At 48.9% G+C, this 26,113-nt stretch overlaps 1 protein-coding gene across 1 annotated transcript in view; it reads right to left on the bottom strand.

The window, feature by feature from the left end:
• The window catches only part of Galnt8 (polypeptide N-acetylgalactosaminyltransferase 8), a 46,274-nt gene that overhangs the window by 2,096 nt on the left and 18,065 nt on the right, over positions 1-26,113 (bottom strand). Inside the window, exons 4-11 of the mRNA XM_045139801.1 lie at positions 20,655-20,821; positions 15,865-16,048; positions 14,818-15,015; positions 13,937-14,051; positions 11,577-11,762; positions 9,102-9,239; positions 8,634-8,729; positions 6,045-6,212 (exon numbers count right to left, since the gene is read on the bottom strand). Coding sequence (XP_044995736.1) covers positions 6,045-6,212; positions 8,634-8,729; positions 9,102-9,239; positions 11,577-11,762; positions 13,937-14,051; positions 14,818-15,015; positions 15,865-16,048; positions 20,655-20,821 — 1,252 coding nt within the window. The remainder of the gene's footprint in view (positions 1-6,044; positions 6,213-8,633; positions 8,730-9,101; positions 9,240-11,576; positions 11,763-13,936; positions 14,052-14,817; positions 15,016-15,864; positions 16,049-20,654; positions 20,822-26,113) is intronic.

The following is a 26,113-nucleotide window of genomic DNA, read 5'->3' as shown; positions in this document are numbered from 1 at the left end:
CATATATCATTTTGATATCTGAAAAGTTTCTGATCCTCAGACCTCAAACAGATGGAAAAGGACTGCGGACGAGGACAATCTGACTCCAGATGAACGTGGAGTGAAGAAACACAGGAGACTGTCCCCTTCCTTCGTTGGCTTTTGCAGTTCTGGTCAGGGTGACCATCGAAACAGCGGTGGCCTGGACCTCAGCATTTCAAGCGCAAGGTCCTGGACGCCCTGCAGACCAGATCTCCTGCTCAGCTCAAACCGACTCCGTCCTCAGCCTCCAGCCATTGTGATGGTCAACCTTCCTAATCAGCGGGATGTGACTTAGCATCACTTGAGAGACAAGACCCTAGGGGTGCTAGAGTGTTTCCAGACAGGCTTGATTAAAGGAGGAAGACCTAGCCAGGCACGGTGGCGCACGCCTTTAATCCCAGCACTCGGGAGGCAGAGGTAGGAGGATCGCCGTGAGTTCGAGGCCACCCTGAGACTCCATGGTGAATCCCACCCAGGTCAGCCTGAGCTAGAGTGAGACCCTATCTCAAAAACCCAAAAAGATTAAAAAAAAATAATAATAATAAAGGAGAAAGACCTTAAGTGTGGGTGGCACCATCCCAGGTGCTGAGATCCAGAACACAATGAAAACAGGTCAGGGAAGCCGGGCGTGGTGGCGCACGCCTTTAATCCCAGCACTCGGGAGGCAGAGGTAGGAGGATCGCCGTGAGTTCGAGGCCACCCTGAGACTCCATAGTGAATCCCACCCAGGTCAGCCTGAGCTAGAGTGAGACCCTATCTCAAAAACCCAAAAAGATTAAAAAAATAATAATAATAATAAAGGAGAAAGACCTTAAGTGTGGGTGGCACCATCCCAGGTGCTGAGATCCAGAACACAATGAAAACAGGTCAGGGAAGCCGGGCGTGGTGGCGCACGCCTTTAATCCCAGCACTCGGGAGGCAGAGGTAGGAGGATCGCCGTGAGTTCGAGGCCACCCTGAGACTCCATGGTGAATCCCACCCAGGTCAGCCTGGGCTAGAGTGAGACCCTATCTCAAAAAAACAAAAAGATAAAAAAAAATAATAATAAAGGAGAAAGACCTTAAGTGTGGGTGGCACCATCCCAGGTGCTGAGATCCAGAACACAATAAAAAAAAGGACAGTGAGTTGAGCCCCAGCATTCATCTCTGTCCTTCCTGACTGTGAATGCAACGTGGCCGGCCACCTTGTGCCCCTGCTGCCCTGCCTCCCTACCACGGTGCCCTGTGTCTTCACACCATGAGCCAAAACACACCTTTCTTGGTTAAGTTGCTTTTTTTTTTTTAAATTTATTTATTTATTTATTTATTTATTTGAGAGCAACAGACACAGAGAGAAAGACAGATAGAGGCAGAGAGAGAGAATGGGCGCGCCAGGGCTTCCAGCCTCTGCAAATGAACTCCAGACGTGTGCGCCCCCTTGTGCATCTGGCTAACGTGGGACCTGGGGAACTGAGCCTCGAACCGGGGTCCTTAGGCTTCACAGGCAAGCGCTTAACCGCTAAGCCATCTCTCCAGTCCGGTTAAGTTGCTTTTGTCAGGTGATTTTTGTTGTTGTTGTTTGCTTTGTTTTCTTTTTTTAATTTTTGAAAATGTTCATTTTATTTCAGAGAGAGAATTGGCTCGCCGGGGCCTTAGCTACTGAAATCAAGCTCCAGATGCTTGCGCCACCTAGTGGGCGTGTGCAGCCTTGCGTTTGCCTCACCTTTGTGTGTCTGGGTTACAAGGGATCTGGAGAGTCGAACATGGGTCCTTAGGCTTCACAAGCAAGCACTTTAACTGCTAAGCCATCTCTCCAGCCCAGGTGTGTGTTTTGTTTGTTTGTTTGTTTGTTTGTTGTTTTGTTTTGGCAACAAGAAAAGTAAGATAGCCATCTTCCAAGATTCCCTTAGAATGACAATTATACAAATGTTAGGGATACATAATTATTTCTTTAAGATAGACAGCATGCCCTAGAGGATTAGGATAAAATATAAGTGATAAAAGAACAAAGCAGTATTTGTAAAAGATGGTCTATCTGGTTACTAATGGGAATGACTTGTTATATTTAAGAAAAATCAACACCTTACCAATTACCCTTGGGATACCAATATTTTTTGAATATACACTTTATTTATTTATTTACTTATTTTGAGAGAAAAAGACACAGACAGAGAGACGGGGCCTCCAGACACATGGGCCACCTTATGCATGTGGTTTACATGGGTACTGGGGAATCAAACTTGGGGCCCTTGTCTTTGTAGGCAAGTGCCTTCACTGCTAAGCCATGTCTCAAGCCCTGGGATACTAATTTTTGTTTTTGGTCTGGCTTTTCGAGGTAGGCTCTCACTCTAGCTCAGATTGACCTGGAATTCACTGTGTTGTCTCAGGGTGACCTCGAACTCATGGTGATCCTCCTGCACCCCGTGTACCACCATGCCCGGCTGGGATACTAATTTTTTTGCCATGTGAAACTGAATAATTTAATGTGTCATGTTGAGAGTTTACTTTAATTGGCACTCTGGAAACATTTAAGAGATAAATGATCCTTAAACATAAATCGAATTTTGGAAGGTACTTACAAATACAGTTGGTAATGATGAAAGAAATTCAATTTATTAAATTACAAAATATCCCTAGAAGGGTAACAGTTCAAACTGAGTTCCCAACCATGGTCTCAAGAATGCTCTCCTGGGATTCCTTGCTACAGTCTGGATCCAGGATGTTCCTCAGGAGCACATGTGTTAAAACCCTAGCTCTCAGCTTGGCACTTGGGAGGTAGTAGACATTTCAAGAGGTGGGGACTTGTAGGAGGTCTTCCTGTCGTTGGGACTGTGAGACCCCAGACTCCCCCTCTTTCTCTTCCGCACTGTGACTCATGACATGAGTGTACTTTGTTCATCATGTGTCCCCTGCCGTGTGCAACAAGGCTTCAAACCACGGGGCTAAATCCATGATGGGCCACAACTTCTAAAACGGAGAAAAATTAAACATCCTCTCTCTGTGAGTTCATTATCTCCTTACTTGATAAGCGATGAAGAGTTGACCAACACCCTCCTGCTGGGGTGGTTTGAACAGACGGCCCCCAGTATAGTCAGTGTTTTATTAGCTTGTAGTTTGCATCTACAGCCTCCTGGCTGGAGGCAGTGTCAGTGGGCGGATCTTAAGGTGTGGTGGTAGGTTTGAGATTTCAATCTAAAGATAGGCAAAGTGTGTCTGGCTGGAGTTCCTGAAGTGTGCTGTGCTGTGCGGTTTTTTGGCTTTTAGGCTTGTGCTTATCTCTCTCTCTCTGCTTGGACCTGTGAAGGCAGGCCAGCTTCTTCTGCCATTATGGAACTTCCTCCATGGATCTATAAGCTTCCATGGGTCCCTTCCTCCATGACTGTGCCTGGTCTGGAAGTTCATTGCAGCGAACCTGAGGCTGTCTGCTACGCCTTCCCAGTGCAGACAGCATATTCCTTACCAGGTATGCTCCTATAATTCCAGCACTCAGAGATTTGAGGATGACATATTCTAGGCCAGCCCAGGCATCAGAGTGAAACTTTTAAATCTCAAAAATAAAAAGATGGCTTAGTGGTCAAGGCACTTGCTTGCAAAGCTAAAGGACCCAGGTTCGATTCCCCAGGACCCACATAAGCAGATGCACAAGGTGGCATGTGCATCTGGAGTTCGTTTGCAGTGACTAGAGCCCCTCACGCACCCATTCTCTCTGTCTTTCTCTCTCTCTCTCTCAAATAAATGAATAAGTAAATAGGTTATCATTAACTCAGCCATTCTTTTTTAAAAAAAATTGTTAACCTGGCCTGGCGTGGTGGCGCACACCTTTAATCCCAGTACTCGGGAGGCAGAGGTAGGAGGACTGCTGTGAGTTCAAGGCCAGCCTGAGACTACATAGTGAATTCCAGGTCAGCCTGGGCTAGAGTGAGACCCTACTTCGGGGGAAAAGAAATTGCTAACCTAAATTGTCCATGCATTATTTTTCAAAGTGAGATTCCTGAAGCTGACACAACACCCAGGTGTTCAGAGCAGACAGGACCACAGACAGGCCAGTACACCCACTCAGGACATCCCAGGCTACTGAAGGAGCCCAGCGACCCACAAGCCTTTGGAGCAAACCTGGACCTAGGGCAAATTCACACACAGACAGTGGGCCAGACAAGTTCCTTGGGTCACTGAAGTGTGACTTCTGACAAATCCCCTCTACCCAGTTCCTGGTCATTTGATGCTAAGTTTCACCCACTGCTTGGTTGGTTGTCTTTCTGAGAAAAAGTCTCTCTATGTAGCCCTGGGCTGGCCTGAAATTCACTATGTATGTCAGACTGGCCTTGAGTTTGTAGCAGTCTTCTGATTTCTCTCGCTCTCCCATGTGCTGGGATCATGAGTGTTTACCACTGTGTCTGGGCACACCCAGGGCTGTGGCCACTGCTGGGGTCACGGGTGCGTACCACTGTCTGAACACACACAGGGCTTTCATGTTAATCCAGTTCAGACTCGAGCCCAGTGCTCCTTACTCTCTGATACTCATTAATAATAACATTGAAAATTGAAAAATAAAGACATCTACTTGGGAAGAGGAAGTGAGGTTTAGCAAGAGGGGGTAGAGAGACAGAAAAAGGTAATGGAGGTGGATATGATCAAAATATATTGTAAACAAGTATGTAATTATCTCCCCAAAGGCTGGGGAGATGGTTCAGTGGTTTAAAGGACTTTTCTTTTTGTCTTTTAATTTATTTTTATTTTTATTTATTTGAGAGCGACAGACAGAGAGAGAAAGAGAGAGAGAATGGGCGCACCAGGGCTTCCAGCCACTGCAAACGAACTCCAGACGCATGTGCCCCCTTGTGCATCTGGCTAACGTGGGTCCTGGGGAATCGAGCCTCGAACCGGGGTCCTTAGGCTTCATAGGCAAGCACTTAACCACTGAGCCATCTCTCCAGCCCTAAAAGGGATTTTCTTGAACAGCCTGCCTGGGATCAATCACCAGCACCCATGCAAAGTGAGGCACAAAGTGGCCCTGGCACACCAATCCCTTGTTCTACATAGCCATGTACACACACCTATAATTAAATAAGGAACTACATTAAAACAACAGTCAACTAGTGGCCCGTACAGAACAAATACGACTGTGTGCCGGGCACCATGCCACCCACCATCTCATTTAATCCTCCTCACAGACCCATGAAGTAGATATTTATTATCTCGAGTTTATAGTTGAGGAAACAGCTACGGAAGAAGTTGAGAACATTCTAGAAGTGCCTGCTATAGGACTTAAACCCAAGCTCTATACTGAGCCAAAGCAGATTCCGTTTTTCCTTTTTAACCCTCTGTGTTCAAGAGACTGTGTTTCCGGACTAGGTGCAAAGTTTGCCCTGCATGCTGCCACAGAAATTAATTTATCTGAAGCTATCAAATGCAATTAAATCAGAACCTTTTTTTTTTTTTTGAGATAGGGTCTCACTCTAGCTCAGGCTGACCTGGAATTCACTATGTAGTCTCAGGCAGGCCTCGAACTCACTGCGATCCTCCTACCTCTGCCTCCCGAGTGCTGGGATTAAAGGCGTGCGCCACCACGCCCGGCTAGAACGTCTTTTTATTTTTATTTTTTTCTCAAGGTAGGGTCTCACTCTAGCTCAGGCTGACCTAGAATTCACTAGGGAGTCTCAGTGTGGCCTTGAACTCACGGTGATCCCTCTACCTCTGCCTCCCGAGTGCTGGGATTAAAGGCGTGCGCCACCACGCCCGGCTTCAGAACCTCTTCTTGTAGACTCTGAAGATACTTGTCCCTTCAAAACCATGCCACTCACCATTTTAAAATTTTTTTTTTTTATTTATTTGAGAGCGACAGACACAGAGAGAAAGACAGATAGAGGGAGAGAGAGAGAATGGGCGCGCCAGGGCTTCCAGCCTCTGCAAACGAACTCCAGACACATGCGCCCCCTTGTGCATCTGGCTAACGTGGGACCTGGGGAACCGAGCCTCGAACCGGGGTCCTTAGGCTTCACAGGCAAGCGCTTAACCGCTAAGCCATCTTTCCAGCCCGCCACTCACCATTTTAAAATCCCAGTAGATATGCAGTCCATTTCTGGCTGCCTTGGAACATGGCTCCAACTTGGCCTTCTCCCCGCTGCCAGGGTCTGTTAAGCAGCGGTCATTGGTGCTTGCCTCTGCAGTCAGATGGCCCACGTAGAACTCCCCAGAGAGGAGGTGGTATACGTTCTACAAGAGAGCAAAGGGCGTGCTAGGAGGGGGCATTAGGGAGTGCCCTGTGAGTCCACGGCAGCTGTGAGCCATCCTGGGCCACAGGAGCTCCACTGTCTTTCCCCCAGGTCCCAGCAGGTTCCAGCAAGAAGACGAAGGAGAACAAGATCACTCAGCCCACCTCCTTTGCCACAAGAACTCTGTTATGGGACCGGAGGCAGGGCTCCGCGGATAAAAGCCCTTCGCTGCAAAGCCGGTGGCCCGGGTTCAATCCCCCAGGACTCATGTAAAGCCAGATGCGCAAAGTGGCACATGGGTCTGGAGTTGGTGTGTAGTCACAAGAGGGCCTGGTGCACGCGTGCTCTCTCTCTCTCTCACACACACACAATAAATAAATACAAAATTTTTTTTTTTTAAAGAACTTTCTTTTGGCTTGGGTAAGTAGTATTCCCCCAAAGGGCTCATGTATTCAAGAAATGGTCCCCAGATGGCGGAGCTAATCATTGAGAGCTGATTGGCTCGTGAGTGCGCTGACCTACTCAATGGACCTGCGAGCTGGCATCGGATGGTGTTATTGAGAAAGGTAGCTTAGCTGGAGGAGGGAAGCTGCTGGGGGCATGTTCTTGGAGGTAGGGCTATATCTTGTCCCCGGCCGGAGCCCTGATCTGATGTGCAGCACCAGGGAGACCACGCAGCCATGAAACCTCGCAAAACTTCTTCCTCCCTTCACATGCTAATCTCAGGCACTGTGCATTGTCCCACAGCAAGGAAGAGCTGACTAACAGCCTCCAAATCAAGCGTGGACGAGGCCAACGCTTCTTTTTTTTTTTTAGTTTTTTTTTTCTTTGTTTTATTTATTTGAGAACGACACAGAGAGAAAGACAGATAGAGGGAGAGAGAGAGAATGGGCGCGCCAGGGCTTCCAGCCTCTGCAAACGAACTCCAGATGCGTGCGCCCCCTTGTGCATCTGGCTAACGTGGGACCTGGGGAACCGAGCCTCGAACCGGGGTCCTTAGGCTTCACAGGCAAGCACTTAACCGCTAAGCCATCTCTCCAGCCCTTTTTTTTTTTTGGTTTTTTGAGGTAGGGTCTCACTCTAGCCCAGGCTGACCTGGAATTCACTATGAAGTCTCAGGGTGGCCTTGAACTCATGGCGATCCTCCTACCTCTGCCTCCCGAGGGCTGGGATTAAAGGCGTGCACCACCACGCCCAGCTGCTGCTTCTTTTTTCTAAAGCATTTCATTTTTATTTATTTGAGAGAAAGAGAAAGAGAGGGAGAGAGACAGAATGGGCACGCCAGGGCCTCCAGCCACTGCAAATGAACTCCAGATGTGCATCTGGCTTATGTGGGTCCCGGGGGGATCGAACTGAGGTCCTTTGCCTTTGCAGGCAAGCACCTTAACCGCTAAGCCATCCCTCCAGCCCGAGGCCAACTTCTCTTTGAAGCAAATACTCATCTGAAATTAAAAGCCTCCCTGAGGAGCTGTGAAGGGGAAAGTGGGAGGGAGTTAGCATGGTTTATTGTCTATAATTACGGAAATCGTCAATAATAAGAAATAAATCAAAGAAGCCACCTCAAAATCCCCAGAAACCTTCCTTCAAGTTCTGAACCTGAGCCGGCCGTGGTGGCGCACCCCTCTACTCCCAGCACTTGGGGAGCAGAGGTTGGTGGATCACCAAGAGCTGGAGGCCACCCTGAGACTACAAAGTGAATTCCCAGGGAAGGGATTGGAGGTGACTGCCGGGGAAAAAAAAAAAAAAAAAAAAAGAAAATTGGGCTGGAGAGATGGCTTAGCGGTTAAGCACTTGCCTGTGAAGCCTAAGGACCCCGGTTCGAGGCTCGGTTCCCCAGGTCCCACGTTAGCCAGATTCATAAGGGGGCGCACGCGTCTGGAGTTCGTTTGCACAGGCTGGAAGCCCTGGCGCGCCCATTCTCCCTCTCTCCCTCTATGTGTCTTTCTCTCTGTGTCTCTTGCTCTCAAATAAATAAATAAAAAATTTTAAAAAAATTTAAAAAAAATAAAAAAATTACCCACAGCTGGAGAAATGGCTTAGTGCTTAAATCACTTGCCTGCAAAGCCATAGGACCCAGTTTCCATTCCCCAGGACCCACGAAAGCCAGATGCACAAGGTGGCACGTGAGTCTGGAGTTCATTAGCAGTGGCTGGAGGCCCTGGCACGCCCAGTCTCTCCCCCCCCCCATAAATAAATAAAATGAAATATTTTTTAAATTACCTGGAAAAGGAATGTCAAGCAACAAGGCCTTCCTGCCTATCCTCCCTGCCCCTATTGTACTGTACTGCGATGTGTTCAATCAACAGGACATATTTACACATTACCCAGAATGCCCACCTCCCCACCCTCTAACACTGAGCGTAATGGTGTAGAGGCTACCAGGGGCTGAGCCAGTGCACACCACCTTGGCCGCGGAACATACCTGTGAACTGAATTCATGGCAGGTATACATGACGGGGGTGTTGCCTGGAATAGGTCCTTGGTCCAGGCAGATACTGTCCTCCAATAAATTTTTCATCTAAAGGGGGGGAGAAAAAAACCCCACAAAACCATGACCACGCTGTTGGAAAGAGAGGCCCCTGGGCTTTCCAAGGCCTTGCATTGTCCCCTGGTACCAAGGGTATCAGAAAACAGCAAGCGGCGGGGAGCGACCCGCTCCTGCCCAGTTCAGGTGAGCAGAGGAGGAAGCGTGTGGGATTGGAGAGCAAGAGAGGAGAAGAACCCTTCCAAGACCAGGAGCCCACGCAGGGCTAGAAGAGGAAGAGGAGTTTGGAAAGGAAGGGTTTGGGGGAATGTCCCTTGGCTGGGCAGACATGCGATTTGACTTTCTTGCCTGGTCTTTTCGAGCCAAGCGAGTGAAATCTAAAACGGGATTGGCCCCCCTACGTACTCTCCCGTAGGCCACGATGTTGCCGGGGGGCCTCAGATGTGGATAGACGTTCCTCAGGTACCAGTCGAAAGGTTTACATTTCAGTCTCTCGCGTAGGGCCACTCTGGAAGAAACGTCTCCATAGTCGATTCCCGAGTTCTGGAAAGGGAAATCATTGTTTCCATCTATGCCTTAGCCTTTGAAACACCCTCATCGCCTCTGCTGTGGCCCTAGCATGAGGGAACTGCCTCTTTCCTGGTGGTCTGGGGGTGCCCCTGATGCTCCATATTTCCAGGGAGCCTTAGGAACCTCTGCTGGTTTCAAAGACACCCACAAAGCCTGCAAACAGGGCTCTCAAGCTTCCTTCTCCCCAACAGTTTCTTCTGTTTGAGGTGCCATTTGCTTCAGCTTTGAAGAGGCATAAAACACTCCAATGAATGACCATAATAAAAAAGCCTTTCAGGCTGCAGGGATGACTTAGTGGTTAAGGTGTTTGCTTGCATAGTCAAAGGACCCAGGTTTGATTCCCCAGGACCCACGTTAGCCAGATGCACAAGGGGGCGCACATGTCTGGAGGGCATTTGCAGTGGCTGGAGGCCCTGGCACGTACATTCTCTCTCTCTCTCCCCTTTCTCTGTCAAATAAACATTTTTTTTTAAAGGCTTTCAAGAAACAAACCTTCTGACACTAGTATTTTCAGATTAAAGGAGACTTTTTATTTTTACTTTTTGGCTTTTTGAGGTAGGGTCTCACTCTAGCTCAGGCTGACCTGGAATTCACTCTGTAGTCTCAGGGTGGCCTCGAACTCACGGCGATCCTCCTACCTCTGCCTCCCGAGTGCTGGGATTAAAGGCGTGCGCCCCCACACCCGGCTTTAAAGAAGACTTTTCAGGAAAAGATATTCCGTGAGGAATCGAAGTGATGCGATATGAAGGAAACTCAGAAACCACTTGCGTCTGCCATCTTCCCAGAGCCTTCCTTCATCACTCCTTTCAGAGTGCACTGTCATGGCTCGCTGACCTAGGGAGAGATTCCTTAACAGACTGTCACAGGCATGACGAGACTCTGTGGAGAGAGGAGGCTGAGGGTCCCCCTGGTGGGTGCTGGTTCCTCCATCACGTTTCAAAGCCCTTACCCGTTCAAATGGTGAGCTAAGCGCAGGCTGGGGACCGCTGGGGAAGGACCTTCGTGACCAAATTCTCAAGAAGGCTTGGCCAATTCTGCCCTTTTTACTTTTTTTTAAATAAAATATTTTATTATCTATTTATTTATTTATTTGAGAGAGGCAAAGAGGGAGAGAGGGAGAGAGAGAGAGAGAGAATGGGCACGCCAGGGCCTCCAGCCATTGCAGACAAACTCCAGACGCGTGCGCCCCCTTGTGCATCCGGCTTATGTGGGTCCTGGGGAATCGAAGTGAGGTGCTTTGGCTTTGCAGGCAAGCACCTTAACCGCTAAGCCATCCCTCCAGCCCCCCCCCCCCTTTTTACATTTTCCAGGTTTGGCGTCCCCAGTTTAAACCTGCCTCCTGACCCCACTGTAATGAAAGTGGAGGGTGTGCCCGTGCGGTGATCAGTCCCTGTGTCCCAAGCACGGCTCGGCCGACTTGCAGCCAGCGGTCACGGTGAGACCAGCCTCAGGCAGCCAGGACGAGATGTGGTCTCAGCCCAGGCCCCCCCCCCCCCGTGAATAGCCAACCACCACAGCACCTGCCATAGTGATGCCCTGCCATGAAGGCAAATGCTTAAGCTCACGGATGCGGCTCAGTCAGTACAGTGCTCACCTAGCACACTGGAAGCCGTGGGTTCAATTCCCCAGTACGGCAGAAACAGGATGTTGTAGTATATACCTAAAATCCTAGCACTTAGGAGAAGCTCAAGGTCATCCTCAGCTACATAACAAATTTCAGAATAGCCTGGGCAGAAAGAGAGAAAGAGAGAGGGAGAGAGAGAAAGAAAATACCCTTTAGCTCTATCTTGCTTGTAAGGAACTAGAAGCCAGACTTACTGGGCCTGGATCTTGTCTCGGCTCCTCAATGGTTTGTCTCCAATAATTCCCTTCCAGATCTTTCTGCCTGGGCCTCCTCATCTGCCGAACTCAGCCCACAGGCACGCGGGTAAAAGAATTCATAGATAAGCTGGCATGGTGCCACAGACCCGCAATGCCAGCACTCGGGAGACTGAGACAGAGGATGGCCACAGGGTTGAGGCCATCTTGAGCTACGTAGCAAGTCCAGGCAAGTCCTGAGCACAGTGTGAGACCCTGCCTCAAAAAAACAAAAAGTCTAAAAAAAAAAAAAAAAGCTCAATAAAAGTACTCATTAATTTTTAAAAAAAAAAGTCTAAAAAAAACAAAAAGAGTAATGAATACAAAGAACAGCATCTAGACACCGTTACTGACTCACAAATGTTGTGTCACTATTGCCACACTCTGGGGACCTTACCCTAATTCTTTAAGGCTCACAGGGTGTTTACTTTTCCTGTTCAACTCATGACCTACCTGGAGAGGAATGTTCCAGGCCATGTAGACCATGTCCTTGTAGTCATCCATCCACACCTCGGCCGCGCGCAGGGCGTTGCGCTTTAAGAAGACAGACAGGTCCGAGGCGTAGGGCTTGTGGTGTCTCTCCAGGTGAGCGACCCGGGAGCAGGGTAAGATTTCAATCTTCCCTCCGCACTGCCACGCCTACAAGAGAACAGCGTCACATTCCTTCGCGGGCTGAGACCATAGGCAGGGAGTTGACGAGGACATTCCCTTGGGACCTCCCCTGCCCAGGCCCCACCCTTCTTTTAAAAAATTGTCATTTTTATTTATTTATTTGAAAGTGACAGAGAGAGAGGGAGAGAGAATGGGTGCGCCAGGGCCTCCAGCCACCGCGAACAAACTCCAGACGCGTGCGCCCCACGTGGGTCCTGGGGGATGGGGCCTCGAACTGGGTTTTTCAGACAGAGCCTGGCTCTGCGGCTCCAACTGGCCAGAAGCTCAGTATGTGGCCCCCAGACACTGGCCTCAAACTCACGGTAGCCCACCTGAGTACTGGGATTCCAGGTCTAAGCCACCATTCTCAGCTTGAAAAATCAGTTTATATTTTTTATTTTGTGTATTTATTTTTATTTATTTATTTAGTGTTTGGAGGTAGGGTCTCGCTCTAGCCCAGGCTGACTTGGAATTCACTATGGAGTCTCAGAGTGGCTTTGAACTCATGGCGATCCTTCTACCCCTGCCTCCGGACTGCTGGGATTAAAGACTTTCACTACCATGCCCAGCGAAAATTCATTTTTTATTTTATTTTATTTTTCTGGTTTTTTCAAGGTAGGGTCTCACTCTAGCCCAGGCTGACCTGGAATTCACTCTGTAGTCTCAGGGTGGCCTCGAACTCATGGCGATCCTCCTACCTGTGCCTCCCGAATGCTGGGATTAAAGGCGTGCGCCACCATGCCTGGCTGAAAATTCATTTTTTAAACACTGGACGTTTACTCTTCCTCTGTGTGGCTTCCCAAAGCTCTACATCATCTGAATTGACCAAACTGTTTCCCTCTGGATGCCAAACAGCCCCTGATGCTGAAGTTCTCCTACAGGAGGAGGGATTGCCTCTCTTCCTTTAGCCCAAGGGAATTTTCCCAAGTCCTGAGAGGTAGTGTGCCCTGAGCCACTCTGGCTAGAGTTTGCTTCTACGTAGCAGTGTGCCGACGACAGGGCAGAGGCCAAACAGACACTGGCAGCTTGCTAGAGCCCCTCTTCCCGGTGCCCACTCCCTGCCCGATCCTTTTCGCAGCGCGAAGCCCTGACACCTTCCTCCCGTGAATAGATGATGACAGAGGAGCAGGAGGCGTTTGGTCATGGCTGCTGAACAACACGACAGGGGAGGGTCCACCGAGATGGAAGGCACGCTCCCCTGTGCTTACGAAGAAGGAAGCTGTCATATTATGAGCCACCAGACTGGGAGAACACGAGGCGGGCCGCCAAGGGTGGCGTCCAGGAGACAGCCGGCCAGGGCCTGGAATGCATCTTCCATCTACAAGACTTAAGGGAAGTGGGGGCTGAACGGACCCCGTGGAGCTGAAAGCAGACCCCGACCAAGGAGCACCAGAGCTGACAGCCGGGGCCTGATGACTAACCCTGTGTCCAGCTAGAAAACACAGCGAGAGAAAAGAAGGACAACCGCGTAGCATCAACTCTCCCCCTTCCCACCTAAACTCCCAGGTTATACGAGGTGGGTCTGTGTCAGAAAGTTCCTCCCTAGAATCCCTGTCGCCTAGCGCTTTCCTCAGATGAGCGAGCTGACCACATGGCAATGTGTCTGTCTGTCTCCTGAGCTGACGGCATCCAGTTGTTCTGATGACCTTCTTCTTTAAAAAAAAAAAAAAAAAGTGGGGCTGGAGGGATGGCTTAGCGGTTAAGGCATTTGCCTGCAAAGCCAAAGGACCCAGGTTCGATTCCCCAGGACCCACATCAGCCAGATGCACAAGGGGACGCACGCATCTGGAGTTCATTTGCTGTGGCTGGAGGCCCTGGCGCGCCCATTCTCTCTCCTCTTTCTCTCCCTCTTTCTCTATCAAATAAATAAATAATAAAAATTTTTAAAAAAACTTTGTTTTTATTTATTTATGTGACGGGGGGCGGGGGGAGAAAGGGAGAGACTGGGCACACCAGGGCATCCAGCCACTGCAAGCCAACTCTGGACGCACGCGCCACCTTGTGCATCCGGTCCAGGGGAATCGAACCCGGGTCCTCGGGCTTCTCAGGCAAGCACCTGAACCGCTAAGTTATCTCTCCAGTCCCCCGTTCCCCCCCATGGAAGACCTTCTTAATAGTGCCACTTCTGCTCTGTCCGGGAAAGAGGAGGAAAAGGTACGCACCCTCAGGCTAAGTTCCACATTCTCACCGCCATAGACCAGCATGCCACCATCCAGAGCCCCAATCTCTCCCAGGAAGAGTCTGTTGGCAGCCAGGATGCCCATGAGGGAAGGACTCCTACAACAAAGGGCAAGAGGGTTACTAATCCCTCTCTGAGGCACAGGTCAGAGGGGAGGGGAGGCCATACAATGGTTTAGGCTTCACAACCCCGGCGAACCTTCCTTGTATTCTGAGAGCCTTGTGCAGATCCTCTGGCTAGACGAGAGGCCCACAGCTTCCCCTCATCCACTCTGCTGTCGTCACCTCTCACGAAAGATGTTGGGAGGGCATCTTTCCTCGTATTCGGATAATGCTTGAAATGGCCCCGAGTGTTTTCTAAAACACTAAGTATTTTTGTCTGAAAGCACTCAACAGTCCCAAATATCTGTGATTTCTTATTGTGAGTCAGTTCTTTTGTTGTTGTTTTTTAATTTTTTGTTTACTTTTATTTATTTGAGAGCAACAGACAGAGAAAAAAAAAAAAGGCAGATAGAAATAGACAGAGAGAGAATGGGCGCGCCAGGGCCTCCAGCCACTGCAAACGAACTCCAGACGCGTGCGCCCCCTTGTGCATCTGGCTAACGTGGGTCCTGGGGAACCAAGCTTCGAACCAGAGTCCTTAGGCTTCACAGGCAAGCGCTTAACTGCTAAGCCATCTCTCCAGCCCTGTTTTGTTTGTTTTAATTATCGTTATTACTGTTTGTTTGTTTGTTTTCTATCCATGATCCTTCACACAAGTTCTTCCAGTCCACCACCCAGCCTCCTTCACTACCACCAAAGACAGACATGCCCCACACAGCTTTCCCACGCGCCGTTCTAGCCCCCTGATCGTACTCCAGCTTACCTCACCGGAGCAGTGACGTCATTCAGACCCAGCCAGGCCGGTGGGAGGGCATCGTAGCGGCACCACAGCTGCCAGTTAAACCCGTGCACGGCCAGGGGGTACTTAATCAGCTTGAAGGTATCAAAGCGGATGTTGTCAAACACGGGAGACGCGATGACCGTGCGGTCTTCCTGAATCCGAGCCAACATGGGCTCGGCCCTGGAAGAGGAGTGTGGGGTGAGGTCAGCGTGGATGTGAGGGCCAGCCTCGGAGGGACAGACAGAGCTGCTCTCCGAGCCTTGTCCGGACGTCCAGGGATTTCTCACTTCAGCTGGACTGGAGGTAGCAGCACTGTCCAGAGTCCAGAGAATTTCTCTGTCCTTCCAGACGGCTGGGGCTCTTGGCGTGCTGACCCACATCAAGAGCAGATCTGAAGCCGGGCGTGGTGTGGCGCACGCCTTTCAGCCCAGCACTCGGGAGGCAGAGGTAGGAGGATCGCCGTGAGTTCGAGGCCACCCTGAGACGACACAGTGCATTCCGGGTCAGCCTGAGCTAGAGTGAGACCCTATCTCGAAAAAACAAAAGAGAGAGAGAGCAGGTCTGAAATAATTAGTATTTCAGTACCATCACCCCCTGGCCATTGTGAATCAGATTGCTGTACCAGTTTATATCTTGCCTGTTTCCCAAAGGTGTCTTTCTCACGCCATTCTCCACCTTGTCCCGTAAGCTTTATTTCACCTCATTTCATTACAAAGACACAAATGTCTAGTCACATGGCTTATTCAAAGTCAAAACATCTAGTGAAGCCTGGGTCAGGGTTCAGCTTCTGACATTACACTGAGTCCCCGCTCTCTCAGCCAGGTTGGCCAAAAACCTGTGCGTCTCCTTCCTGCGCCTCCCAGACGCTGGGATCATGGGCCCTGCACCACTGTATCAGCCAGCAGCCCTGCTAGAAAGCCCCTTGTGTCTAGAGCTTTCCTCTGTTAAAGGGGCTGGTTCTTTGCCTCTGCACCTTGCTGCCAAGTCCGTCCTTCCCCAGAAGCACCAGCCTCCTGCAACTGGCCTTACCAGCCGACATTCACTTCCACGTGGGCATCCAAGATGGCCACCACCTCGGCCGTGGCGGCTTCCCAGCCGGTATTGCGAGCCTGAGCGAGCCCTTTCCTCTCCGTATGTCTGATCATCTTGAGTAGACCCGGATGGTTCTGGTTGTAAAGCTTAACCTTCTCATCCAGCTGCTCCTTGAGTTCTCCTGCCAACCAAATGTGGAAAGAACTGGCTGCCTTTGGGAATGTGGCACACCAGTGCCATGGTGCCCAGGGTCTGGCAAACAATGCCAGAGGCCTGGTGGAGGCTGGAGGGAGTGTTTCCCTTGCTCCTCCTACCAGCCTGACGTCTGCTGTTACCCTTCATTTCCTTCCCTCCCCTCAATGAGAGTCACCATTAGAAGTGCATTTTAGGGGCTGGAGAGATGGCTTGGCGCTTATGGCTCTCGCCTGCAAAGCCTGAAGACCCGGGTTCGGTTCCCCAGGACCCACGTAAGCCACGTGCACAAGGGGGCGCACGTGTCTGGACTTCGTTTGCAGCGGCTGAAGGCCCTGGTGCATCCATTCTCTCCCTCCCTCTCTCTCTATGTGCCCCTCCCTTTCTCTCTCTTCTTTCGAAGAAATAAGTAAAAATAACAACAAAAAATATTTTAAAAAGAAGTTCACTTTATATACTGAGAAATTCCTGGGCGAACTGAACAGGGCAGACCTCACTGACAACCTTGTGGAGACAAGCTGGGACATGTGCACAGCGAAGATGGCAAGACGCTGTGGAGAATCTGCAAACAACCGAGGCTGTTCTGCTGACAGCGCTCAAGGACTACCAAAGACAAATGTGCTGAGTAATGTTTGGTGCCAGCTTCTAGCTAAAGATGTCACTCAATCTTGTGTAAGCAGCAAGCACTATTTCCCAGACGGTTTGTAAGACGTTGTCTCTCCTCTTTTTTCTTTCTTTTTTTTTTTGGTTTTCGAAGTAGGGTCTCACTCTAGCCCAGGCTGACCTAGGATTCACTATGTAGTCTCAGGGTGGCCTCGAACTCACGGCGATCCTCCTACCTCTGCCTCTCGAGTGCTGGGATTAAAGGCGTGTGCCCCCATACCTGGCCTCCCTTCTCTTTTTATAAATTTTATTTTATTTTATTTTCGGGGGGTTTTGAGGTAGGGTCTCACTCTGGCCCAGGCTGACCTGGAATTCACTATGTAGTCTCAGGGTGGCCTCAAACTCACGACAGTCCTCCTACGTCTGCCTTCCGAGTGCGAGGATTAAAGGTGTGTGCTACCACACCCAACTATAAATTTTATTTTTGAGAGAGAGAATTGGAACCGCAGAGCCTCAGCCACTACCATTGAACTCCAGACACGTGCACTACCTAGTGGACGTGTGCGACCTTGCGCTTGCCTCACCTTTGTGCATCTGGTTTGTGTGGGATCTGGAGAGTAGAACATGGGTCCTTAGGCTTCATAGGGAAGCACCTTAACTGCTAAGCCATCTCTCCAGCCCGCCCCTTTCTTTGTGTAAAGCCAGTCCAAGCTACTGTTCTTTAATTCATCCAATTAGTTGCCTGTATGAAAACAGCCTTCATGCAAATTACTAAGCAATATGAAAAACAGCTAGCCAAAAACTACCTTGAGTTATTCACTAAGTGCATATGCTTTGTTTGTTTGCTGTTTAAGACACGATCTCATTCTGCATCCCAAGCTGGCTTGGAACTCACTCTGTAGCCCAAACTGGACTTGAGCTCATTGCATTCCTCCTGTCTCTGTCACAGAGCTTCACTTAATGAACCACTGAAAGAACCTTGTGAGATGGGCACTGAAGTGCCCCACTGTATACATATGAGGAGAAACCAAGGCACAGGGCAGATGGGAAACTTTCCCAAGTCACACGTTAAGCGAATGGCATGTCACACACACTGCCTTGAGAACCACGTGGACGGCCGGCCGGGCTTATCAAGCCCCCCTGTCATTTCCTCTCTCCCTCCATCCATGGGACAGGGTTCTTGCTCATTTCTCTCTCACAAGATGAGTGTATCTGGATGGCCAGCACCCTACGTGACATTTGCTGCGTTTTGGAACTTTCCCATATGCGCTCAAGAGTTGGATAAGGGGCTGGAGAGATGGCTTAGCGGTTAAGCGCTTGCCTGTGAAGCCTAAGGACCCCGGTTCGAGGCTCGGTTCCCCAGGACCCACGTTAGCCAGATGCACAAGGGGGCGCATGCATCGGGAGCTCATTAGCAGCGGCTGGAGGCCCTGGCGCGCCCATTCTCTCTCTCTCTGCCTCTTTCTCTCTCTGTCTGTTGCTCTCAAATAAATAAATAAAAGTAAAACAAAAAAAAAGTTAAAAAAAAAAAAAGAGAGTTGGGTGAATAAGTTGTGGAAGCTGTGTGAAGAGGAGCTCGTGGGTCTGGAGGCATCTGGGAGCGTCTGTTCCGTCAGCTCCACCAAATCAGTAATCAAGTCTCTGCTAGTCGGGTATGAAGGCAGAGTGTCTTCCTAGCGCTTGGGAGGCAAGGACAAAAGTATCAGAAGTTCAAGGTCATTCTCAACTACATAGCCAGTTAAAAAATCAGCACGGGATACCTAAAAGTATGAATGAAAAAAAAGAAAGAAAGAAAGAAAGAAAAAGATCCTTCCAAGATGCATTGGGAAGAAGGGATTGATCACAAGTGGGAAGTGATAAGAGGGTGAATATGGTCAAAATACATGACATGCAAGTATGAAAAACTGAAGAGAAATTTTAGGACTGCACTACACCGACATAGTTTCCAAATATCTTATGAGTAAACTCTGCATGTTTACGATACTTGATCAGGGCTGGAGAGGTGGCTTAGCAGTTAAGGCACTTGCCTGCAAAGCCAAAGGACCTCGATTCGATTCCCCAAGACCCACGTAAGCTAGATGCACAAGGTGGCGCATGCATCTGGAATTTCTTTGCAGTGGCTGGAAGCCCTGGCACACCCATTATCTCTCTCTCTCTCTCACTCACTCTGCCTCTTTCCCTCTCTCAAATAAACAAATAAAAATAAAATATTTTTTTCAAAAAGGTATTTGTTTGAAGCCAACAGAGCTCTCCCCCCTCCCCCACAGGGACAGAAAGAAAATGGCCAAAGTCCTACCATGCCACTTCAACAATATTGCAAATTACACTGACTGATCACAGAAAGTGACACGGGCCGACATTTATCGGGAGCAAGCATGTTCTCAGGACATCACACACGTTAGTTCACAGAACAGACCAAGCAGGTAGACACAATTATGCCCTTCATGCGACAGATGCAGAAATGGGGGTAGCGGGTTGAAGAGAAGCTTGCCCCCGGGCCCCAAGTGCAGGACCCTTCTCTGGGGCACACCCAGTAAAGACTCCCTGCTCTTTGCCATGGTTGCAGACATGGCAGCTTTCCGAAGCAGACGCAGTGAGGACGAGCTGGTGTCACCATGGTTATGAGGCACTAAGGCCCATTCCGTGATACCAGTCAGGGAATGGTTACTAATCACCATTTCTGTGCCCACATTCAAGCCCGTATCTATGAGTATGGAAAATTTAAAAAAAAAAAGCCGGGCGTGGTGGCGCACGCCTTTAATTCCAGCACTAGGGAGGCAGAGGTAGGAGGATCACCACGAGTTCAAGGCCACCCTGAGACTCCTTAGTGAATTCCAGGTCAGCCTGAGCTAGAGTGAGACCCTACCTTGAACCCCCCCCCCAAAAAATAAAATAGCTCCAAACCCAAGTGAGAATGAAGTCAGATGATGGTGGCATAGTTTGGAAGATAGGGAGCACTGGTTGGCTTTTCTGTATGAATCTGTCCTGTTTGGGGTAATGTACTTTTTAAAAAAAAATTATTTATTTATTTATTTGAGAGTGACAGACAGAGAGAGAAAGAGGCAGAGAGAGAGAGAGGAGAGTGGGCACACCAGGGCTTCTAGCCACTGAAAACGAACTCCAGATGTGTGCGCCCCCTTGTGCATCTGACTAACGTGGGTCCTGGGGAATCGAGCCTTGAACCGGGGTCCTTAGGCTTCACAGGCAAGCGCTTAACCGCTAAGCCATCTCTCCAGCCCTCAACTGCCATTCTTATCCCACATAATTCTCAGGATAGTTCACGGTACAGTTACTACGATCAACTGTTGTGTTTTGTGTATAAGGAAAGCAAATCATGGAGGAGTTAAGGTGCTCAGAGACATAGTTCTCGGGAGGATGGAGCCGGGGTCCTGAAGTCAGATGGCAAGAATCGGGTCTACTATCTGCTTCTTCCCTGGTCGTCCTCCTTTGATGGGCTAAACGGGGGTGGGGGTGGGGGTCAGATTTGCTGCCAGCGTGAGGGGTGTCAAAACCTAAGGCCTCTCCTGCAGACTTTCTCTCCTGGGAGGATCCATCCTTTCCTTAGAAGGCCCAGCTCTGAATCCCTTCTGGGGGTCTGACATCCTCCTTGGGACCCCACCCACCTCACCGCGCGGGTCTCCTTCACAGTGCATGAAAGAAAAAGGCACAGATGGCTTCGGAGCCGCACAGGACCGCGCAGTTCTGATCCTGACCTCAGCACCACGCCGACCTGTCGTGTGGTCTCCTTCTTCGACTCAGCTTCCTCACGTGTGCGCTTGAGGTGAAGGACTTTTTCCCTCGACTTTGTGAAATTTAACTGCATCTGCACGAATACACCCCCAATGAACTGTCCTTTTCTTTTCCCTCCACAAGAAGCCTCAGGGACCCAAATGCTAAGCAATAGAATAGCTCTTTCTAGACAACCTCACAAGGACAACTGCTCTCTTTTTTTTTTTTTTATTTTTGCAATGGTCTTTTCTCAGGTTGCTCACCATGGGAGCTAAAGTCATCCACCAAGATGATCTCCCTCAACAGCTGAGGTGGGGTCCGGTTGATGATGCTGGTGATGGCCCGTTGGATGATGGACAGAGCTTCATCCATGAATATGAGGACAACACTGAGGGACGGGAGCCGGGAAGGGTATGACTTCTGCAGACACCTGCAAGATGCCACGTTTTATCACCTCATTACTCTCTGATGGCTTGAATGCTGTTATCCAATCTTCCACCTCATTACATGTTACATCAACCAACTCCCCACGCCTCCAAGCCCATTAGAGAGGGTAACAGAGATGATGTGTGGGTGTGTTCATGTGTGTGGGGGGCGAACATGTGTGTACATGTGTGTATTGGCCTGAGAACAATCTCGCATGTCATTCCTCAGGTGTCCACCTGTTTTTGTTTTTTTGTTTTGTTTTGTTTTTCAAGGTAGGGCCTCACCGTAGCCCAGGCTGACCTGGAATTCACTATGTAGTCTCAGGGTAGCCACGAACTCACGGCGATCCTCCTACCTCTGCCTCCCAAGTGCTGGGATTAAAGGCGTGCGCCACTACATCTGGCCTTTGTGGTTTTTTTTAAAGATAGTCTCTCATTCTCCTAGAATTTGTCTCATTAAGCTACACTAGACATCCAGCAAGCCCCAGAGGTCCAGGTGACTCTACATCCCATGCACTGGGATTACAAGCACATGCCACCATTTCTGGCTATGTTACATGGGTTCTAGAAATCACACTCGAGTATTTTTGGTTTTTGGAGGTAGGATCTCACTCTAGCCCACGGTGACCTGGAATAGTCTCAGGGTGGCCTCGAACTCACAGCGATCCTCCTACCTCTGCCTCCCAAGTACTGGGATTAAAGGTGTGTGCCACCACACCTGGCCACACTCACATTTTCATACTTGTAACACAAGCACTTTACCAACTGTGCCCTAGCTCCGAAATTCTCAGCTCTGATCCAAAAAGCAAAAAGATGTTATATATTCATGCAAAATTTCTGCAGCACAGAGATAATCAATTTCCTTTTCACTCATCTTCAGGGGAATATTTCTACTTGAATAAGCAACATAATTTCACAGGAATTTCCATTTCCTGACTCTCATCAATGACTGAGGGTCTTGCTCTAGCCCAGGCCGACATGGAACTCACTCTGTAGTCCCAGGCTGGCCTCAAACTCACAATGATCCTCCTACTTCTGCCTCCTAAATGCTGGGATTAAAGGCAGGGTCTCCCGCTGAATTTAGAGCTCACTGCTTAGGCTAGACTGGCCAGCTAGTGCGTTCCAAGGATTCCCTTTCTCTGCCTTCCCAGCAACGGGATTCCAGACACACGTCACCACATGCAGAATTCCTGGCTTAATAAAGTTAGAGTGGACATTCTACTCTCACAGTAGACAGCAGAGGGATAATGGGAGCCGCAGCCCCTTCATCCATCTCCATCAGGAGCAGGCATTTGCATCTCAATGGTGGGTAAGATGGAAAGTGTGCTTTTGCCAGAGGCACAAAGTGGTGCATGCATCAGGCATTTGTCTGCAGCAGCTGGAGGCCCTGGCGTGCCCATTCTTTCTGTTTGTATCTCTTCTTTCTATCTCTGTCTGTTTGCAAATAAATTATATATATGTGTGTGTGTGTGTGTGTGTGTGCGTGTGTGTGTGTGTGTGTGTATCTATATATATAAAAGTGAGCTTGTGGTTGGCCTGCCCTTCCTAGAACAAAGCCATAACCCTATAGGGAGAGCTGCAGGGTCAAGGAGCCCTCTGGACACCACCCAGAGAAGAGGCCATCCACCAGTACTGGGGTGGAATGGAGGAAGCAAATGTTGGTTCATATGCCACCGACTTCCACTGAGTCTTGCCAAGGCTTTGATTTTCTCTTTCTTAAACATTTTACTTTATTACTTATTTGAGGGAGAGAGAGAGAGAATGGGCACGCCAGGACCTCAAACCACTGTAAACGAACTCCAGATGCATGTGCCATTTTGTGTATCTGGCTAATGTGAGTCCTGGGGAAATCGAACCTGGGTCCTTTGGCTTTGCAGGCAAACATCTTAACTGCCAAGCCATCCCTCCAGCCCTAGATTTTCTTGACAGAACGATTCTTTATGTGTGTGTGTCCTCAAGAATATCCACAAATGTTGACTGTTTTATAACATTCTCCAGTCAAATGTTTCTTTTGTTTTTGGGAGAAAAACTGCTGCACTCAACACTCTGCCATTCTGGAAAGAAGCCTCAAGTCACACATTCAAAAAAAAAGTAAAGTAATTACTAATATATACTTTTAAATATCCAGATTTCTAATGTCTCTGATTACATTAACAACTTTTCTCACTGCTGTGACAAAATACCTGGCAGAAGCAACTCAAGGGAAGGAGGATTAATTTTTTTCAAGATTCATGAACATACAGTCCAGGGCTGGAGGGATGGCTTAGCGGCTAAGGCTTTTGCCTGCAAAGCCAAAGGACCCAGGTTCAATTCCCCAGGACCCACGGTTAGCCCATCTGGAGTTCGTTTGCAGGGGATGGAGGCCCTGGTGTGCCTATTCTCTCCCTCTCCCTCCCTCCCTCCCTCTCTCTCTCTCTCTGTCTGTCAAATAAATAAAAATAAAAATATTTTTGAAAAGAATATACAGTCCACGGTAGCAGGGAAGCCGTGGCGGAGCTGGTGGCGGCTGGCATGTGTCTGGGGTGCCTACCTCAGTGGATCGGGAAGCAGAGAGCCGAGGGAATGCGGTGCTCAGCTGGCTGCTTCCTCTCTCCTTTTAAACCTTTTCTATTCAGTCCTGGAGCTCAGGCCCCAGGAAGTGCTGCCCACATCCAGGGGAGGTCTTAACCCCTCAGTTAATTCTCTCTGGGAATGCCCTCAGAGACACACCCAACACTACGTCTTAATGTCTTAGGTATCCTGTAAGCCAGTAATGAACCATCACAAGTCTACCCTTTTTCAATCCGAAACTCACACGTTACTCTGAACCGCAACACTGACAAACCATTCTTTTCACTGCCTTCGTTTTCCCTGGAGTAGCTCCACCTCTCAGCAGAATGGGAATTTTTAAAAAAAATTTTGCTTATTTTTATTTATTTATTTGAGAGCTTGACAAATAGAGAGAGAAAGAGGCAGATATATGTAGAGACAATGGTGTACCAGGGTCTCTAGCCACTGCAAATGATCTCCAGATGCATATGCCACTGCAAACAAACTCCAGATGCGTGCTCCCCCTTGTGCATCTGGCTTATGTGGGTCCAGGGGAATCAAACCTGGGTCCTTTGGCTTTGCAGGCGAACACCTTAACCGCTAAACCATCCCTCCAGCCCAAGATTTTCGTTTTTTGTAATTTTATTTATTTATTTATTTGAGAGTGACAGACACAGAGAGAAAGACAGAGGGAGAGAGAGAGAATGGGCGCGCCAGGTCTTCCTGCCTCTGCAAACGAACTCCAGACGCATGCGCCCCCTTGTGCATCTGGCTAACGTGGGACCTGGGGAACCGAGCCTCGAACCGGGGTCCTTAGGCTTCACAGGCAAGCACTTAACCACTAAGCCATCTCTCCAGCCCGATTTTTTGTTTTTTAAATGTGGGACTTTGGGCAATATTTAAGATCCAAACTACAGCACCTCCCATACATTGTGCTCATGGGAGCCAGATTGGTATACAAATGGTCATTTGATCATAGCAGCTGTTTGCCTAAGTCCCTTCATTAACGAGGCCATTGTAGCAGTTAACGACTCATTGCTGGGACACAACACCCAGCCCGGAGCAGCTTATGGGAGGAAAGGATTTATTTCAGGCTTATAGTTTCAAGGAAGCTTCATCATGGTAGAAAAGACAACCGGGACATCACATCTCCAAACATCAGTGAGATAGAAAGAAAGAGAGAGAGAGAGAGAGAGGGAGGGAGAGAGAGAGAGGTCTGAGCAAGGTAGCACAGTGGGCTGGACTAATGAACCCCAAGGTCCACCTCTAGCAAGGCTCCACCTCGGGACAAAGGCCCTGCCAGCTGGAGGACTAAAGAGGAAGCATAACGGAAAACACTTGACACGAGACCTCATGTCCCTGCTGTGTGGCCTTACCTAAAATTCACTGAGGTCTCGGGGACCACAGGCATCCACAATGTGAGAAGAGGTCAGGCTGCAGGTGCAATGACCAGGGCGTTTGGCTGTGAGCAGTGACAAGAATCCCATTCTGGGCTGGAGAGATGGCTTAGTGGTTAAGGCGTTTGCCAAAGGACCCAGGCTCGATTCCCCAGGACCCACGGTAGCCAGATGCACAAGGGGGCGCACGCGTCTGGAGTTCGTTTGCAGCGGTCGAAGGCCCTGACGCGCCCATTCTCTCTCTCTCTCTCTCTCTCTCCCTCTTTCTCTCTCAAATATAAATATAAATAAAATTAAAAAATCCGGGCTGGAGAGATGGCTTAGTGGTTAAGGCACTTATCTGCAAAGCCTAAGGACCCAGGTTTGACTCCCCAGAATCCACATAAGCCAGATGCACAAGGGGACACATGTGCGCAATGTGGTGCACGTGTCTGGAGTTCGTTTGTAGTGGCTAGAGGCCCTGGCGCACCCATTCTCCCTCTCTCCCTTCTCTCTCTCTATCCCTCTCTCTCTCTCTCTGTCTCTAATTAATAAATAAATAAAAGTAAAATCTTTTAAAAAATTCTCTTTGTTGTCCCCCAAAACTCATTACTCCATAAAAGATGGATACTATCTTACAGTGAAAGGATGGAAAATGGTATTTCAAGCAAATAGGCCTACAAAACAAGCAGGTGTTGCTATCCAGTATCACCTAGGAAAGATAAAGAAGGTCATTTTATGTTGATTAAAGGAACAATCCAACAGTAGGAAATTACAATTCTAAACATATATGCCCTTAACATGGGGGCTCCCAATTTTATCAAATAAACATTATTGGACTTAAGGTCACAGATAACATCAAGCACAATTGTAGTGGGTGACTTCAACACCCCACTCTCATCAATTGACAGGTCATCCTGGGAAAAAATAGACAAGCATCTGGATTTAAATAAGGCCATAGAACAAATGGACCTAACAGGTACCTACCAAACATTTCATCCAAATGCTGCAGAATATGCATTCGTTTCAGCAGCACATGGAACATTCTACAAAATAGCCATATATTAGGACACAAAGCAAATCTTAACAAATGCAGGAAAATGGAAATAATTCCTTGTAGTCTATCTGATCACAGTGGGATTAAGCTACAAATCAACAGCAAGAAAAACTATACAACAGACAAAAAATCATGGAAACTAAATAATATAGTACTGGCTGATGAATGGATGTGCGGCAGTCAGGTCCGCGTTGCTGGTGGAAATCACCCAACCAAGAGCAGCTTGTGAGAAACAGAGGGTTATTTTGGCTTACAGGCTCGAGGGTAAGCTCCATGAAGGCAGGGGAAACGATGGCATGAGCAGAGGATGGATATCACCCCCTTGCCAACATAAG

This window comes from Jaculus jaculus, chromosome 23 (genome assembly GCF_020740685.1).
Source record: "Jaculus jaculus isolate mJacJac1 chromosome 23, mJacJac1.mat.Y.cur, whole genome shotgun sequence".
Taxonomy (NCBI): domain Eukaryota; kingdom Metazoa; phylum Chordata; class Mammalia; order Rodentia; family Dipodidae; genus Jaculus; species Jaculus jaculus.
This window is presented reverse-complemented; position numbering and strand designations above follow the sequence as displayed.